The sequence below is a fragment of the Macrobrachium rosenbergii genome, chromosome 8 (genome assembly GCF_040412425.1).
Source record: "Macrobrachium rosenbergii isolate ZJJX-2024 chromosome 8, ASM4041242v1, whole genome shotgun sequence".
Lineage (NCBI taxonomy): Eukaryota > Metazoa > Arthropoda > Malacostraca > Decapoda > Palaemonidae > Macrobrachium > Macrobrachium rosenbergii.
Genome location: NC_089748.1, coordinates 67,155,980 through 67,175,585, shown reverse-complemented (window position 1 = coordinate 67,175,585; position 19,606 = coordinate 67,155,980). Strand labels below are relative to the sequence as shown.

Genomic DNA, 19,606 nt, shown 5'->3' with positions numbered 1-19,606 from the left:
ATCCTAGAGTCCAGTGGTTGTGAAGAATGTGAGAGGTTTGTCTCCAGTACAGGAAATTAGTAGGTAAATCTGATGACCTCTTACCCACAGCTCTGCTCCTATCTCCTGCCAGAATCCCTAAAATGTCTGGGAACAAGCCACCACAGGCTGAAGAACTGACAGACTATGATGACTAATCTCACTCCTTTCAACTACCCTTAGCAGGAAACTTTCCCATTAGACTGCCGTCTTATTCAGCTTGCATCCTCTGCTGCCTGAACCTCTGATAACTCCTCCTGGCAGGGGTAAAGAACTGTCTGGAAAAGGTCATACCACTGAGATTAAAAATTGTTGCCTCTCTCATCATCAATGTCAACTTCAGTGAGAGCTCCTTGACTTAGCTTTTTGGAAACAAAAATGGGTCCATCAAATCTGAAACCCTTAGTTCTTTAAATTTTGAGAGAAGGGTTTGGAGAGATCCTTTGACCTTGTCCTGCTTCTTCATTACATTAATTGCCAGCAGCTACATTATTATGTAAATGAGCACAATCAGAGGCCCTGTCATGTGACAGAACTGTCCTGGCCTTAGTAACCTTCCCTGAAGACTTAACTTTTTCATCAACTATAAAATAAAACCTAAAACTCACTCAAGCAATTTCACCATAGACAAGACTCTCCAATAAAACTAATGTTAGCTTCCAAAGGTGTGAGGGGTGACTGCAGAAGACACATATGAAGCTACTGCCCACTTTACAAATCTCTCTAACTTATAGTTCTTGATGTGCATTCAAGGAACAGCCTCGAATACAGTACATTTAGCAACAACTTGGTTACACGGTGAAGAGTGTAAGACAGCCACTCGCCCATTGTAACTCTTGCTATTGCTTGTCCCTCCATCCTCAACTTTACATCCATGATAACTGCTAAAGCAGCAGTTCAACAGCTGATGCTTCTGTGGCATCACTATGGCACTAAAAATCAAAAACCTTGCAGGCCAACTCTGAACCCTTGGAAAAAGAGCCTTTCATGCTTCTGGCTCTTCTTCAAGAGAACACAATCTCTGGTCAAATCAAATCATCTAATGAGTTACTGGAGAGAACTTAGTCTTAGGAGTAACAGTTACCATCTTTAGAACTATAAGGCTGGTTTTTTGTTGATGGTCACAATAGCTGGGGAGATCTCAAGAGACAGTAAACATCTCTCCCTTTGCCTCATGGCTCCTGTGGGAGCTGAGGACAAAGATACATCTGTCAGCTAAGGCATGTATTCTATCCTGCAACAAATGGCTGGTCAACAGCTGGTGAACAGTTTAATGGATAAATTTCACTTCCTCACTGAGTCCTTGGCTCTACTCACTAGTGGATCGGGGGGGGGACACCTGGGCACGTGGCCCCCTTGAAAAATAATGGCACAATAATAATACTGAAGATTTAGATACTAATAACATAAATGAGAAATATAAAAATGGGGGGAAAAAATAACAAATCTATCATAGAAATAAAATTTTAGGAAAATAAATAAGACAATAATAATAATAATAATAATAATAATAATAATAATAATAATAATAATAATAATGAATACATGTATGTGTGTGTATAATATAAAAATTGGTGGCCCCCATGAAATTTTTCTGGATCCGCTAGTAACTCTACTGTTACTGCAAGTAAAACTTTAGGATGTTCATTATGACTCCTAGGCAGAGAAGCCTTTTGTCAAAAAAATTTGCTTTTACTCTTCTTGCCTGCAAATGACCAGTCATGGACTGCTACAACTGCTAGAACAGTCCCTACCTGAAAATGAAGAGGGCTTTGAGTGATCTGCCTGGTCATCATTATGTCAATCATGATGCTGATGACTGCCCGGAGCCTTGCCAAAATCATTCTTGGAGATCATCACAAATTCTAAAGGCTGGTGACTCCTAGGAAACAACTCCTCAAGGTCTTCTGTGGAAGAGAATGCACCTCTGCTCATATGATACTTGGAGTTGGACCCATGAGAAGGTGACAAGCAATCAACAGCCGCAGGTACAGCAGAAACTCTTGATGGCTGCATGACTGGAACCATAACTTCAATCTTTTGATATAAGTCAGATGGCATCAGTAATTGAAGAAAACAATAGGCCTTAAAAAGCAAAATGGAATCCTCGATGGCATGTAAGTCCAATGAACAGGCCAGTCACCAGACACAGATGTGGAACAGGCTAGCAGCAGCAGGTCACTCTAAGACTGGCATTTTTTCACTCTGAAACTCCCTGAAAACCCTGGCCTGGATTTTATGTGGTTTGTTATCCAGGCCATCCGAAGCCAACAAGTTTTCACTATACACTTGTCTCACCCAGGTTACTCGCTTACAAGTGAGACATGTTATGATTGGTTGTCAAGTCAGATGTCTCACTGTTAGAGGAAACTTAAGTCAAGACAGGTAAAGAACCCTACTAAAGACCTCTATGTTCATTCAGCTTTGAAGTTGTCTGCTTCTAGGTTGGCAACTGAGTAGTCTTCCTCCTGATCAAGGAGGTAGAAACTTAAGAGTTTCAGACTCAACTGCTTTCTTCCTCCCCAAAAACACTCGGCAAGCCTTCACAAATTAATAGAAAAACACAGTTGTTTCAGCACTGCTCAACAAGTTTCATACCAGTAAATAAGACATACCTTTACCTGCACACCAAAAGAATTGTGCTGAAACAACCTTGAGATGACTGACACAAGTCTGACAGTATGGCTTGCTGCTGCCCTATCAGCATGAACTGTGACATCTCCCAGTTCACTGAGATCCCAACTGCACCTCAGAGGATGCTAGAACTAGGCAATCACCCGGGTAACACAGCAAGCATATACCTTGCAAACTGTCCCAAGCTGACTCCATGTGTGCACCTAGGGGACCTTTGCATTCCAAAGCACAGGGCTTTGAACTGGTAGACAATCTCGCAGAAAAAGAGGAAGTACTTCCTGGAGGACTGATGGGCAGACACTTCGAAGTAAGAGTCCAGATTCCCTAAAAACATGAAGTCACCCTTTTTAATGGAATCAAACATGGAATATGCTCTTTCCATCAATGCCTTCTATTACATTCTTCTCTAACATCCTCCAGAGATCCTGGAGGGTAAGTTGGGAATAATACTGTACAATTAAATGAGATACGGAATGGGGTCAGTTCTTGAAAGACAATCTGTAACAGTTCTGAAAGGCAAAGACTACACAGGGCCCATCCCTGCCTCATTGCCCAATGGCATGAAAGTCATCCCCCTATTTACAGCAGCTGGAGAGAGGGATTGCCAACTTTGGCATCCCCCTCCCTTCTTCTCCCCCTTAACTCCCTTCCTAGCCAGAGCTGGAAGGCAAGGCCAAAAGGACTGGAAAGACTCCTAATCCTTCCCAGAGGAAAGGTCTGGGTTCCATGTCTCTGTTTCATGGAGGCGAGGCCCTTGCTGACACCGAACACAGAAGGGGCAGCATCCCAAAGGTTTGGCTGTGGTTCCCTTTATCCCAGAGGACTTTAAGGAGACTGTACAGTGGATCAAGATGTCCTATCTATCAGAACACCTCCTCTCAACTGCCACCTCCATTTTACTCTTCAGAAATCATAAATGGGAAACCATGAATGATCTGTTCCGTTGAGCAAAAACTACTCTTAGCAAAAAGCTTGGAAGAATAGGACATGTAGAACATCCTCTGGCTTGTCAAGGATGGGAAAGCAGTTTGCCAGATCTGCTGGAGCAAAGGGAACTTTCTGATCTACACAACAGTGAGGTAATCAGATCCAAGACACTTGGCTTGCCAGGTTACTCAGCACTATATTAATGCACAATGACCTTCCATGCATGAATCTTCTATATCAAGTGTACAATCTGGGAATTGTATATGTGTACAGGCAGTCCCCGGTTCACGACGGGTCCGGCTTACGACGTTCCGAGGTTACGACGCTTTTCAAATATATTCATCAAAAATTATTTCCCGTTTTACGACGCATGTTCCAGGGTTATGACGCGTCATACGCCGATCCGACAGAGGAAATATGGCTCCAAAATGGCAGAATAATCAAAATTTTGAGGTTTCTTTGCTGAAAAACTCAATAAAAATGCAGTTTACATCGTTTTCAATACACCCAAAGCATTAAAATAAGGTTTTCTTAGGATTTTTTACGATTTTCGACGATTTTTCGGTTTACGACGATTTTCGGTTTACGACGCGGCGTAAAAACGGAACCCCCGTCGTAAACCGGGGATTGCCTGTATACTGAGAGCACTGGATGAACCAGGCACCACCCATGGGTTCACACAATCACACATACAGATTGACATCTATAGTATTATCATACAGAGGTAACCTGTCACACATGATCCTTCTGTCTGCACAGACCAAATGAAAACCCCAATCCTGATCCTTCCTTTTATTTTACCTATATCTTACACAAACTTCTCACAGGTCTTTGGCTCATTTCTCTTATATTGCATCCCTCCTATATTCCACGTTCTTATCAAAGAGAATGTAGAATGGCGAGTATAGAATAGAAATTTATAATGATAAATTCAGAGAAATGCTTAAAGTATTTCAAAATACAAATTCAAAAGCTGAATAAAAAACTTCACTGTGTAAGGAACATCTTTAAAAATGAAATTATTAATGTTGGAATACCTACATAGTCACAAATACTGTATAAACAAAAACAAATGGAAAAATTAACATTACAGAAAAGCCTGCTGTTTATTTTCCCCAAAAATTCCACTGCAACTGTGCTCTTGGATATATAACTTATCTATTTGCTTCAAATCCTAAGCTATAAAAAAAACTTTCAATATACTACTATAATTATACAGTAAATTCTTCATTGAAGGATGAGTAAACAAAAATAAAATATGGAAAGAGGGAGTGCAGCTAATACAATCAGGTAATAAAAAATAAAAACCAACATGTGAAGTTTGCAATGTGGAGGGTGAGGTGCTCCTTGTATTGACTGGATAGCCTATGCACTGAATGTTTATAACTCTTTCATATAATACATGCCTACTCTTAGTTACCACCTACAGTATATACAAGGACACAAAAAAAGAAGTGTTCACTCCAATGTAAACTAAAATTAGGGCATTTTAATATCCTGTATTATCTGTCAACAACTAAATGACTTTTGTATGGACATGCCCTTGTTATTGTAACTATGAAATATTTCATTAACCAGTATCAATTCAAGGAACTAAAAACGTCAGGTAAGAAGTAAAATAATTTTCTTGAAACTTTAAATTAAGGAAATAATAAATGAATAAAAATTATTTGCAACTGATAACCAAACCTTACAAGAAGTTTGGTATAAACCTGAAATGCTGTCCTCTTGGGATTCTAACTTTTTTCTCCCAAAAATCAACAAGAGTTGAAACAATTTTTAACAAATCTAAAATAGCATACTATACCTTATAAGTGCCTGCTCTAAGTCAGCAAGAGCTCCTCTGAAGAAATAACTGCGAGATCCATTCAGGAGACCAAGGTTTTCAGTGCGGAGGATATTTAGTTTCTGGCCAATTTCATGCAGTTCTTTGGGTTCAAAATCAAATTCAGGTTTCTTATTAACGAATTCAATAAGTCTTGCCTCCTCACCATATTCAAACAAGTGAGGACTTGCCTCATTTGGGATCAAACAGGCTTCTTTCTCTAGTTCTTCTTCTAACAGTTGCCTCTCTTGTGCATCAGCTGGAAGACTTTTCACCTTGTTATACAAATCAATAATCTTTCTTATATCTCCCACACCTTTTCTAAGGAAAGTTAACTTTTCTATATGACTCAAATTCTGAGGGTCACATAAATATTCATAATTCAGTTTTGGTTTCATTTTTTTTCCACTTGTGCTATTATTAACCACTCCACAACAAAAGTTTCGTGATTCACACAATGACAATGCTTCGTATCTCACCTTTACTTTTGAACAATACTTTAAATGTTGTATAAACCTCTGATACATAATGCACACCTATACTTCCTGAAAACTGTGTTCATAAGCATGTAAATATTAAATTTAAAATAATCCATTTCATATCCTACAACCCAATGCTTCACACATGTTTAAACTTTACAGATAAAAGTTTAAAACTATTTCTATGTCTCACAGCTACAGATAAAAAATTTAGAACTATTTCTATGTCCCACATGTACAGATTATTTCTTACCCTATGACAACTCAATGAATGAAGTTATGGATAAGTTTTCTATCATTTTAGTGGCTCATAGATGGTTCTAACACTTTGATGTTATCATTTGGTGCTTTCTCAAAACTAAGAAAAAAGTATATGCCTATTCTTAAGACATCAACAGCAAGCCATATACTCCATAAAACCCATTTAGCGTAATAAAATTTTGTACTTTCAAGACCTATCATTATCACAGTTAAGGAGCACATTAAAGTAATGGAAAATAACCATGGAAAACTTAACATAGAACTTTCACTATTGGTCCCAACTTGTTCCCACCTGAACATTCATAAATTGTATTTGTTTGGAATCACACATGAGCATTCATGAATAAATGTTGCAAATCTGTTTGCCACAACAACATTCTTTTATTTTAGCTGGGAAATACATACTTAAATATTTGTATTTTAATGATTTCTAATCACATCTTAACAGATTCTTTGTGCTGAGCCTTTCAATTAGGAGCTGTACTCTTTATCTTCAGGCTGAGGCGTTTGAACAATCAGAAACCTCTTGATTTTAATTAATTAAAGAGAAAACAGAAAAGAAATAAGAAATGAGAAGCCTAACTATAAATAAAACTAAATCAACAAACAAGTATATAACCATAAACAGTAAAACTTAAAAAAAAAGAAATTTTTATAATAAAATAAAGTTTTATATATGCTTACCAATTAATTACAAATCTATTAGTTTCTACTACCGGCAGCTAGAATTTTGAAATTCGCGGTAGTGCTACTTTTGTTTTGGCTAGGCAAGTGACCCCGCCCACTTTCAGGGTAAGAGAGGAACCAGCTTAGCAAACGAGCTCAATATGTTTATGCCTTCCAACCATACGAGGGGAGGGAGGGGGGGAGGGCTTTGATCATTATAGGAGGTGGGATGCATGGGTTATCTATCCTAATACATTAAAATTAGTAATGTAAAGAAACAGAATATTGCTAGCATTAGTTAAAATGCTTGCTGGTCCCTTACCTGTTGAGAGAGCTGCTACAGGAAAGTACTGCCTCTGGATGGTGCTCATCTCAACGTATAGCGACATGGTGGTATAGCCAGGAGTCGCCCGCTACATAGCGGAATTCCTTTGTTGCAAAGGAGTGTCCAATCACATATAAAGAATAATCAGTTCGGCCCCTGCCCTGGGCACAGTACCAGAAAAAACACAACCAGAGAATAAATAAAACAAAACACAATTCCCTGTAGCCAAACATTACACCATACCATTACCCAACCATTGTGGATAAAAACTGGTGAGCACTCCAAATACCAAGTACCGCCAGGCTTCCCTATGACTCGATACCATGAATCAAGGCGAAAAAATAGGAAGGATGAAGGAAGCTTCCTATACTTCTTCTCCCAACACCATACCAGCAATCGAAATAGGCCCAATGGTACTGCAATTTTCATAGATAGTTTCAATGTCACGCAAATAATGAGTTGTAAAAACCGATTTGCATTTCCAAAATATTGTTTGAAAGATAGAGGCAATACACAAATTATGCCTAAAAGCCAGGGATGTGGCAACTGCCCTTACTTCATGCGCTTTGACTTTCACTATGGGCAGCGTATTTTCGTCAATTTGTGAGTGCGCTTCTAGAATTAAATCCTTGATGAAAGAGGGCAAGAAGGATCCTTAACTGAGCACCAAAGGTTGCTCGACGGTCCGCAGATCTTTTCCGTTCTCAGTAAATAGTATCTTAATGCCCTTACAGGGCAAAGGGTCCTTTCTACTTCGTCAGGACCTAAGATATCTATTAAACTTTTAACAATGAATGAGCAAGGCCAGGGGTTGGCAGGGGACTCATTCTTGGCTAAAAATCCTAAGGTAAATGGGCAAATTGCATTACCCTGAGAGAAACCAACCTTTTTATCTAAAGTGTGAAGCTCACCGACTCTCTTGGCCGTCACTAACGCTACTAGGAACAGAGTTTTCCTAGTAAGGTCCCTTAAGGAGAGAGACTGCATAGGTTCAAAGCATGGTTGCAAAAGTACGTCTAAATTCCAGGCTACTAGCCTATTATCTTTCAGGCTGGTCATATCAAACGACTTGATTAGATCAGAAGGGTCCTTATTAGAGGAGAGATCTAAACCTCTATGTCTAAAAACAGAGCTCAACATTGCTTTGTATCCTTTAATGGTTGAGGTGGAAAGGTTCCTGGTAGACTTCAAATATAAAAGGATATCAATGATTTCCACTAATGTATAGACGTCTTAGAAGACGAGATGTTGTTTCTCCTGCGCCAGTCACGGAAGACTGTCCGCTTGGCTTGGTAAACGTTGCTCGAGGAAAGTCGTCTACACCGAGCAATAGCGTCCGCTACTGCATTTGAAAATCCTCTCGCTCGCACCAATCTGAAGACAGTCTGAATGCGGTCAGAGCCAGAGTGGACAGTCCTTGATGGAACCTTCTGAAATGTGGCTGTCTGAGTAGACTGGGTTTTTGAGGTAATAGTCTTGGAAAATCTACTAGAAGCTCCAGCAAATCCGGGAACCATTCTCGGGCTGCCCAGAATGGGGCTACTAACGTCATCTTTAGGTTCTGATGACTTCGGAACTTGTTTAACACTTCTCTCACCATCTTGAATGGGGGAAAGGCGTAAAGGTCCATGTTCGACCAATCCAGAAGCATCGCATCTGTTGCCCAAGCGTGTGGATCTGGCGCTGGCGAACAATACAGGGGGAGACGATTTTTTGCAGTCGCAAACAGATCTAGAATCGGTCTTCCCCACAGTTTCCATAACTCTATGCAAACTAGAGGGTCTAGAGTCCACTCCGTGGGGAACACTTGTCTTTGACGGCTGAGTTTATCTGCTAAAACTTTGCATTTCCCTTGAATAAATCTGGTCAGGAGCTGGGTTTGACTCTGATCCGCTCAAATGAGAAGGGCTCTTACTGCTTGGCAAAGGGAGAAAGAGTGAATTCCCCCTTGTTTTCTTATATAAGCTAGAGCCGTGGTGTTGTCCGAATAGACGGACGCTGTCTTCCCGGACACCTCCGATGCAAACACTTGCAATCCCCTGTGAATTGCTGTCAATTCCTTCATGTTGATGTGCCACTTCATCTGTTCCGAAGTCCACAGGCCTGAGGCTTCTTTGTCTCCCAGGAGGCCTCCCCAACCTACGTCTGACGCGTCTGAATAAAACACTAGTTCGGGGTTCAGAGGGAGAAGTGACTTCCCTTGAGAGAGCTTGTCTCTTGAATTCCACCAGGTCAGAGCTTCTTTTATTTCCTTTGTTATTGGAAAAACGAAAGAATCTGTGTTTCTTCCTGTTCCAGTTGACTTTCAGGAAGAACTGTAGGTTTCTCATGTGAAGCCTTCCTAGGGACACAAACTGCTCCATGGACGAGAGTCCCCAACAGACTCATCCAATTGTTCGCAGAACAGGACTGAAGGGCGAGAAACTTGTTTATTTTCTGAAGGCAGGAGTTTATCCTTTGGGGGGAGGGAAAAACCCGAAAACTCTGAGAGTTTATCCTCATCCCCAAATATGTTACCTCCTGAGAAGGAGTCAGTTGAGATTTTTGGAAATTCAACAGGAGGCCAAAATCCTGGGTGAGAAGAAGGGTCTTGTGAAGGTCCTCTGCACATTTTTCCTTCGACTGGGAGCGAATAAGCCAATCACCGAGATACAATGAAACATTGACTCCCATCAGATGTAACCATTTTGCCATTGGGGCAAGAACACGCGTGAATACCTGTGGGGCTGTCGACAAACCGAAGAAAAGGGCTCTGAACTGGTACACTTTTTGCTGGAACACAAACCTTAAAAACTTCCTTTACTCCCAATGGATTGGGACACGGAAGTAGGTGTCTTCCATGTATACTGAGATAATCCAATCCTCCAGACGAATGGATGCAAGGACGGACTGGGACGTCTCCATCTTGAATTTGGTTTTCTGTACGTACAAGTTCAGAGCACTTACATCCAGAACTGGCCTCCAGCCCCCCAATGCTTTGGGGAATACAAACAGTCAATTGTAGAACCCTGGAAATGAGGGGTCCTCGACTAGTTTGACTGCTTCTTTTATGAGGACAGCTGTCACTTCTTGGGAGAGGGCTGAAAACTTCTCAGAGTTTGCAGAGTATAGGTCGTCAATAAAACAGGCTTGTTGCTCAAGGGGGGGTTTTTCCAGAAACGGGATTGAGTAGCCTTCTCTTAGAACTTGGATAATCCAACTCTCCGCTCCTCTTGCTTTCCAACGCTCCCAGAAAAGTAGGAGCCTTACTCTTACAGGTGTGCGGAGGACTAGATCCTCACTTACGTGCAGGTGGTTTTAGGAGGACTTCTTGATAGCTCTGGGGGTGAAATGAGCATTTCCGTGAGGTCTGGGGAAGCCTCTTTGTCTGCCTCTACCCCAAAAGGGCTGGGGTTGAACAGGAGAAACTGTCCTAGGGGGGAAAAGCCAGAGACTCTCTAGGCCATCTTCTTGATTGTGTGAGGAGATCCTGCGTAGATTTCTGTTGAAGATCAGTCGCAATCTGTAGCACAGTCGATTGAGGGAAAAGGTGCTTCTTGTCCAGAGGTGAGAAAAGGAGTGCGGACTTCTGGGAGGGAGAAACTCCCTTCGTGATGTATGAACACCAAAGCTCCCTTTTCTTGAGGATACCCATTGCAAAAAGGGAGGATAACTCAAAAGAGCCGTCTCTAATACCCTTATCCAGGCAAGAGATGACTCCCAAAAAATCTGAAGAGAAGTCTTCAGGGATATGAGGGCACTCCTTCACTTTACGAGCAAGAGCTCCTACTGACCAGTCAAGAAAGCTGAGCACTTCCAAGACTTTGAACAAATGCTTGATCAGATGGTTCAATTCCGAGGACAAGAACAAAATCTTGGCTGCATTGAACGCCGACTGCCTGGAGGAGTCAACTGAACTAGAGAAGTCTCCCTGGGAGGAGGCAGGCGCTCCCATGGAAGGAGCCTCTCCAGTCACATAGGAAAGATATCTTCTCTGCGACAGCCTAGACGGAGAGCTAGTTCTCCACTTCACGGAGACTCTTCTTAGCTGAAGAGGGCAGTATCATTTTAGGCAGTCTTGAAGAAGGCGTTGGGTTATCCATAATGTAAGCCGAAGCCGGAGCTGCAGGAGAGAAGTGATCAGGAAAAGTCACCAGCAGAAAACTGAGTAAGGAGGCGTACACCGATGGAAGGGAAACAGGGTCCGCTACTTCCTCTTCTTCTGAAGAGATTGGCGACAGATCCGCAACGGGCTGGGGGACCGATGGGCTTTTAAGCCCAGGATATTGTCCAATTTGCATTGGGTCGACTGAACAGAAGGATCCAAAACAGAAGGCGCAACTGTCGTAGCTGGAGCAGGTAGAACCAAAGAAGACATAGGCTCTGCCAAAGAAACAGACAAAATTGGGCACTTGGAAGCGGTACTAACCTTGGGCACCAAAGGAGCGTCTTGCTGCAGGAGGGGAATGGGCGCCAATGGGCGCTCAGAAGTCGGTGGGTGCTCGGGAGCCGATGGGCACTCAGATGCCAATGGGCGCTCAGGACCCGATGAGCGTTCGGGAGTTGACGGACGCTCGGGAGCCAAAGAGAACTCAGCAAAGAGACACTCAGGAGATGATGGACGCACAGCAGATGAATGGCGCTCAGAGGGAGCTACAACAGAAGAAGCATCGTGAACCACTGGAGAAGGAAGATCTGGTGCCACTGGGCACCACAGACGACTTCTCCGCCAACGAAGATTCAGGAACAGCAGATTGTACAGGCGCTACAAGAACAGGAGTTGGGCGTATGGGTGCTGGAGAGCGTTCCGACATCACAACCTGTCTCGGCAAGTCCTCCGAAGCAAAAGACGCAAGCTTAGAAGAAGACGAGTTCTCGATGCCCAAGAGCTCTTCCAAGAAGTAGCGTGCCTAGAAGGTAGAACTTGTCCCACTAACACTGGTTGATCCTGGAAGAAACGTTCCGGACTGTCCCAGAAGCTACAGGAAGAAAGACGTTCTGGAGAAGCCTCTTTAGCCTTCTTAATCGGAACAGCAGAAGGTTGAGAAGTGCCCGCGGCGCTTCTTTTCAGGGGACGAGATTCACCTAGCCATTGGTGCCTAGGACTGGAGTCTGCTGGAAACACTAGAAGACAGACAGTCAAATTCCATAGAGACACCTTTCCAGCAGCGCTTTGTCGTAACCTGGGAATCGGCAACAGGTACGACTGAGGGGGCAGCTGCCTGTAGACATCACCGACCTCCTTTGGGCTGCCAGTTTGGCTCCTCCCAGGTTTAGGGGAGTTTGCCAGGGCTCTTGGCCTAGGAGAATCGGCAGGACAGACAGCCACCTCCTCCACTAACACTTCATTATCACCTTTCACATTCACTTTGTCCATTAGGACTTTAACAAAAGCACCAATTTTCTCGATCATGTCGACAAGTAATCCAAACTTAAGATTAATTCTCGATTCAAGGCTGGTAATGAGGTTGGGATCAGGAGTAAGGGAGCCAGGGTGCGGAATAATCGGTAGATTGAGACATGAGATCAGGTGGAACAAAGGATAAAGAATCAGAATTATCAGACAAAGATTTTGCCGACACCTGACTTGCTAAAGTCTCCTCACTACTAGCTCTAGCTGTTGATTTTCTCCTTTTATCCCTGTCTAATTTCGTCAAATGACTATTCAAGGTCTTCCATATTTTTGGATCCCAAGAGACACACTCATTACAGGTCAATTCAGGGGAACAAATTTGATCCCTGCAAGAGCACAGACAGTATGAGGGTCATAACATGCTTTATTCAGTCTCGTATTGCAGCCTTTACTACAATACATAACACTTTGAGAGCCCGAGTCGGACATGCTGACAAATCGAGTCAAAGAAAGTCCAAATAATTGTCAAATTCGGTAATACTAGTCTTCAAAGAAAACCTGACATTAACTAATTGTGCCTAAAAGGCTACCATAAAGCGAATACTATACCAATGATCCAAGATCAACTGAGAACAGAAATTTCAAAAAACCGCTGCTGCCAATCACTGTAACCACAGCCATCAGCCAGCAGAAATATATTGAGTTCGTTTGCTAAGCTGGTCCCTCTCTTACCCCGAAAGTGGGTGGGGTCACTCACCTTGCCAAAACAAAAGTAGTGCTACCGTGAATATCAAAATTCTACCTGCCGATAATAAAAACTAATAGCTATGTGATTACTTTGTAAGTAGCTTATATAAAAATAAAAATACAGGAAACTGTGAACAGACCTTTATATCCAGTCAACATTTTAGCCCCTTTCAAACTTTTGAGCCATGGTGGAGCTAAAGTAAGGTTATTACTAGCATACAGTACTTTTGCTAACCTAGTCTGCTTGATACAGCTCTATCTTCAAAGTACATGTTTACCCTAACTATACTAGTCTGACATGTCTACAAATACATCATAACTCTACCTCACTTAGAACAATATGTTCTACCATGGATGGAAGGGGTTTATCCCACCCCTAATCTAACCTCACTTAAGGCACAATCCTACCTGGGCTGATAAAATTTGCCTCCTTGGCCCTACCAGACTTCCTTAAATTTAATTCCTACCTTAAGTTTGGAAAATGAGAGGTATGGACATGGTAGGTTGTCCAGATCTGGACCATTTTTGGAGGCCTGCACAATCAGGAACCTCTGCTGTATGATTACTGGACCCCTTCAGGTATACGTCACTGTTCACAATTATCAAAATAATTTCCAAAAACTGCTTTTTGTTGTATGAAATGGAATGGAATGAAAAATTTATGCCAAAGGCCAATCATTTGGACCTATGAGGTCATTCAGCACTGAAAGAGAAACTAAGAGTAAAAAGATTTTAAAGATATAACAGGAGGTAAACATCACAGCTGCACTGTGAAACAATTGTTAAGAGAGTGTGGAAAGTAAGAGGTACAATAAAAAGGAATGAAAGAGGTTGCATCTAGTGGCCAAACAGATGCTGAAAAGAACCTTATGTAATGCCTACAGTGCATCGCATGAAGTACACTGACAGCAACATCCCCCTTTGGGGGGTTTTTGTTGTAAGCTATTCCACAAAAGTTTGAGTGTCATTTGTGTCTCACTCAAAGGAAACCGGCAATCTTTTGGTGTAAGACTTATTGGTAACATTAAATAAAAACCAGTATACTGAAGTCAATGAAGGTCAGGATATCCTTGTGTATATCGTGCATCAAAATGAGAAATGAACAGCAATTTCTTTTAAATACAGTATACCAGTAAGCTGGTTTCTAAACATGTATAAAAATTTTATTTGTCATCTCTGGATGGGCATTTGAAATCATTACCTAGGTGAAACAGAAATGTTCACACAGCTCACATACCAAAATTATACAGAGTGCACCAAGACCAAACAGAACATGTAGTTTCTGGTTTTTCCTGCATTAGCCATCATAGTGTACCAACTACAATAAAATCTTATGAGGCATTTTGAAGATGGTACCAAAGCTTCAATGCAGTGTCCCTCTGCCAATAGCTGCATTGCTTTCTGCCTTTTACTTCTTCACCTTACTCTAATTTTCACTTTCATTTAAGAGTTAACCCTTTGGATGAGCCCTACGAAAGTCTAAAAATGTGAATCAATGTTCTCAATAAACTGATATAAAATCCAAACTGGTGTCATCATACAATGACACTGCATAACTTATGAAATGCATAAACCTAAATCAAAAATTTAATAAAAATTAAGCAACCCACAGTTGCTATAAATGACATCCACATTGCAAGACCATTTGGGCTGTTAATTTACTTGTTGGATATAATTAGGAATTATGAATATGAATACAGTACATGCATTGTATTTACTTTCATATATAATACTGAAAATATTGGCATAAGGTTACCAGATATTATACAAGAACTCCTTTGCAATACTAAAGATCATCTGAGAAAATGGGAGGGTCTGATGCTCTAGGGGTCTCAAGGTTCCCAGGCTATGGCCACAACAATCTAGAAGTCAGATAGGATACAGCACCCTTGAATGGGATGGAATGGGTTAGGGTAGAACTGAAAGGCTAACTTACAATTAACGCTGACAGAATTTTACTTAAAGCCATTACAGTAAACCCCCCCCCCGTACTAAAGGGGGATGCATACCACAAGCCCCCGTGAATAAAAACACTGATAAATGCCTGTCTTGAAAGTTCAAATACCAAATGTATACCTTAAACTAGCATCCTACATCAAATATACCTTAAACTATTATCCTATTACTGTATTAATCTTTGAAATGACATTAATATCATTTCAAAGTCATCTTAAACATTTTACCTTAAAAATATATATATGTACATACAGTAATATCCCAAACTTGCATGATTCGAGTTGCACGAATTCACAGACACATGAATTTTTCATTGGAACCTAACTAATGGTCATACGCGAGTTTTTCACAGACACACGAACATTTGCGAACACTGAGAAACCATGCAAAAGTGTTTATGTTTAATTTTTTATGTAATTTATACATTTTCAAGCTTTTATGTGTAAATTAAATAACATTAAATATTATTAAAAGTAATAATTTCTCTCTCTCTCTCTCTCTTTTAGCAAGATGAGAGAATTTTTATGGCACATATACAGGTACGTTTATTTGTATGATAAATACACTTTTTACCTAATAATAAGTACTAATTTTCAAATATTAATAAGATTAATAAAATTAAATAATAATAATAATAATAATAATAATAATAATAAAACTGTAATGACAAAATTCATATTATTTTAAACAAACAAATTCTTCCCTTGTCTTTTGTAAGAAGGTCAAAGCCAAAAGCTGTCAGACATGTCATTTAACGTGACAAGAAGCGGAGTCTTGCTAATCAGTGGTCAAATTTTTCTTGTAATTCTGTGTGTGTGTGTGTGTGTGTGTGTGTGTGTGTGTGTGTGTGTGTGTGTGTGTGTGTGTGTGTGTGTGTGTGTGTGTGTGTGTAATAATTCATAAAAAATTTCACTCTGTTAAGTAAGGACACCTGTTATCTCTCTCTCTCTCTCTCTCGTTCACAGTTAGCCAACCTACGTATTACTGTTTCTCTGCATGTCTTTAACTGTACAGTAGATAATTTTAAATTGATCTAATTTTACCTGTACCGTTTACAAATTGTAAATACCCTGTTCTAAAACATAGAGCATTTCAGAACAAAGAGAAAGAGACAGAATAAAGAAGTTTTTAAAAACGAGGTTGAGAACACTTCTAAAAATAGATCGGTGGAATGGGGGGAGAAAGTCATGCACTCCTATATTCTTATGTTAACCATTTATTTCTTTTTTTAAGGGGAATGTATTAAGCTAACTTTTAAATGAAAATACAGTAACTTTAATTTCATGTAAAAGTTAGTTTAATACTGAATTTCCATCTTTTGATATCTAACATAAGAATAACTAACTTTCTCTCTCTCTCTCCGTAATAATTCATAAATAATTTAACTTGATATTTCAAGTAAGAACAATATCTCTCTCTCTCTCGTGTGTGTTATTCTCTCAGTCTCCATAAAAATTAATAAATAATTTCGCTCTCTTAAGTAAAGACAACCCTTATCTCTCTCTCTCTCTCTCGTTCATAGCGCTCACACATTTTTACAACTTATTAATTCTCTGTACGTCTTTACCTGTACAGTAGATAGTTTAAATTGATCTAATCTGACCTGTACCATCTACAAAGTGTAAATGCGCTAGTGTTGCAAATACGTTCTATAACACAAGAGACATAATAACTAAGAGCTGTATTAGTCAAAATAAAAAACACTGTTTGTTAATGAAAAACTATTTCAGAACAAAGAGAAAGAGACGCAAAATAAAAAAGTCATTAAAAAGAGGTTGAGACGACTTCTAAAAATAGATCGTTTGGAAGGGGAGAGAGACAAATTCTCTTCCAACTCTCAATTTTTATGTCAACCATTTATTTCTTTTATTAAGGGTAATGTATTAAGCTAACTTTTAAATGAAATTACAGTAACTTTAATTTCATTTAAAATTAACTTAATAATTTGGGAGCATGATAGGGTCATATTTAGTGTTTAAACTTTAGAAATAAGCATTTATTAGCATTTTTAGAAACCGTGCCAAACTTACGCAAAAATTCACCCTGAGTGAGGGGTTCTGGAACCTAACCTCACGTAAGTTCGGGGTATGACTGTACTTCTAATCCTTCCAGCCAAAAACAGAGAGAGAGAGAGAGAGTATATCTTTCTATCAACCACTCTTTTCAATCTATCTGTCTATCCATTTCTCACTTTCTGAGTATCTTTGGAGAGAGAGAGAGAGAGAGAGAGAGAGAGAGAGAGAGAGAGAGAGAGAGAGAGAGAGAGAGAGAGAGAGAGAGAGAGAGAGATTTTTCAGTAACCTTCGCAGCGGTATTTTGACCACCAAGTGGGCAACATATCTGACCATGAGTGGGCAACATTTCCTCCCCTTGTGGTCAATATGTCAAGATAATTGACAGTTAGATTACATGACCCCCTCGCTCCAAGTTTTCAGAAAAGACTGGGAACTGATATGTTTTCCTTTAAAATTTTACATAATTTACTATAGAAATGTATAAATGTTGTAATTATAGCATGCAAAATATGAAAAAATTAAGAACAAAGTAACATCCGGTTTATCTATAAAACTACAAATAACCATATGTTACATATGGATAAAAATCTATCTCAGTGAGAGAGAGAGAGAGAGAGAGAGAGAGAGAGAGAGAGAGAGAGAGCGAATATCAAATACAAAGAACATAACCTAGATTAGGACAGAGAGAGAGAGAGAGAGAATATGAAATACAAAGAACATAACCTAGATTAGAGAGAGAGAGAGAGAGAGAGAGAGAGAGAGAGAGAGAGAGAGAGAGAGAGAGAGAGAGAGAGAGAGAGAGGCTCTTGAGCTACGTGCTAACCCTTTTTTTAATGACAGTTATACCTTCATCCCTCCCCTTGAGTCTTTCACAAAAAAGACCAGGGATTGAATAAAATCTTACTAATTTACTATATTTTCTTTAAAGAATTCATATTTTGCTGTGTTTACATTATTATTAATATTCGAAAATTAGTAATAATCGAAAATTATTAAATCATTTATTTATCATACAAAACAAATAAACATGCATATGATATATGTATAAAAATTCTCTCATCTCATCGTCTCAGAGAGAGAGAGAGAGAGAGAGAGAGAGAGAGAGAGAGAGAGAGAGAGAGAGAGAGAGAGAGAGAGAGAGAGAGAGAGAGAGAGAATTATTATTTTCATTATTTAATGTTGCTATTTAATCTTTTTAAACTTAAAATTTGAAAATTAGTACTGTAAATCATTATTTTATTATAAAATGTATATGTACGTACAGTACAGTATTAGTCACAAAAATACTATGAACATACAGAATATTGTTCTACGAAAAAATTTGTGACTGGGTGAGTTTTCCCGCAAATAATTTTTATAGATAGGTTCCACAGAAAGGTATTTCTAAGTACAGGTATTAACTCCGCGCCTGTTTTTACCTTGGAAATCGGTTTTTCCTATACTTTTTGGGCTGCTGATAAAGGAGACACATTTGTTTGTTGTCGGCCAAGTGTTTTTTGGCCCCTAACACTACCCAACAGTAAAGGGGGACTGTGGGAATTCGGGGTTTTGGGTGGGGAAGAACACGCACAAATGAGGCGGACATGTTTACATTGTGGAAGTGCACTCCAGAAGTGTAAATCACCTGGGAGCAGCTGAGGGAAGGGGAGGAACGTTGGGGGAAGGCAGGGAGAAAGTTGCTCACGTCCCCCTAAAATACGGGGGAAGGTGAGAAGCGGCAGTGGGGGGAAGCACCGAGGAAATGGAGGGGGGTGCAGGGGCTAGGTAGGAACACCTTAGGAAGAATAACGGGCTGGCAAAATACGAAACGTCAACTCCTTTACCAACAGCCCTAAAAGTATAGGGAAAACCAATTTCCAAGGCACCAGTCAGGCCGCAGGAGTTCCGAACTCATACAATAATCTGAAAAAAAAAAAAAAAAAAAAAAAAAACAATTCAATATATTAAGAAACCAAGCCCCAATAAACTTAACTTAGGGAGTCCGAGCCTATTTCTGGGGGAGCAGAATGCTTTTTGCTGAATGACCAGCCTACACTCAATACCGCACCAGGGGCTAAAATTCGTTTTTTTTTTTTTTTTAAAGGCCGTGATCTTAGCGCAGCTGAATTAACATCCTGTAATTGCCATAACAATATACGTTAATTCCCGGCAGTTGAAGTAAGTTTTCGCAGGTAACGGCCAAAGGGTGGCAAGTTACAGGTTCAAAGGAGTGTACGGCAAGGAATCAGCCGTTGTACTGAAACGAAATACTTATGAATCGTTCCAACGCAAACAAGCGGGTGCAGTAGTTGGAAAGACAGTGGTCTAACCTGGGAGGATCGCATATGAATACCACCCATACCCCCTCCAATGGCAGGAGAAACTTCTCAACTCCTCCTGAAACCCTCTTCGCCATGTTTAGTACTGGAGCCCCTGAAACTC

At 40.2% G+C, this 19,606-nt stretch overlaps 1 protein-coding gene across 4 annotated transcripts in view; it reads right to left on the bottom strand.

Moving 5' to 3' along the window:
* SerRS-m (Seryl-tRNA synthetase, mitochondrial) overlaps positions 1 to 19,606 on the bottom strand; it is a 73,059-nt gene that overhangs the window by 31,139 nt on the left and 22,314 nt on the right. For all 4 annotated transcript variants that reach the window (XM_067107908.1, XM_067107906.1, XM_067107905.1 and 1 more), the window contains exon 2: positions 5,387 to 5,956. In XM_067107908.1, coding sequence (XP_066964009.1) covers positions 5,387 to 5,931 — 545 coding nt within the window. In that variant the 5' untranslated portion in view covers positions 5,932 to 5,956. The remainder of the gene's footprint in view (positions 1 to 5,386; positions 5,957 to 19,606) is intronic.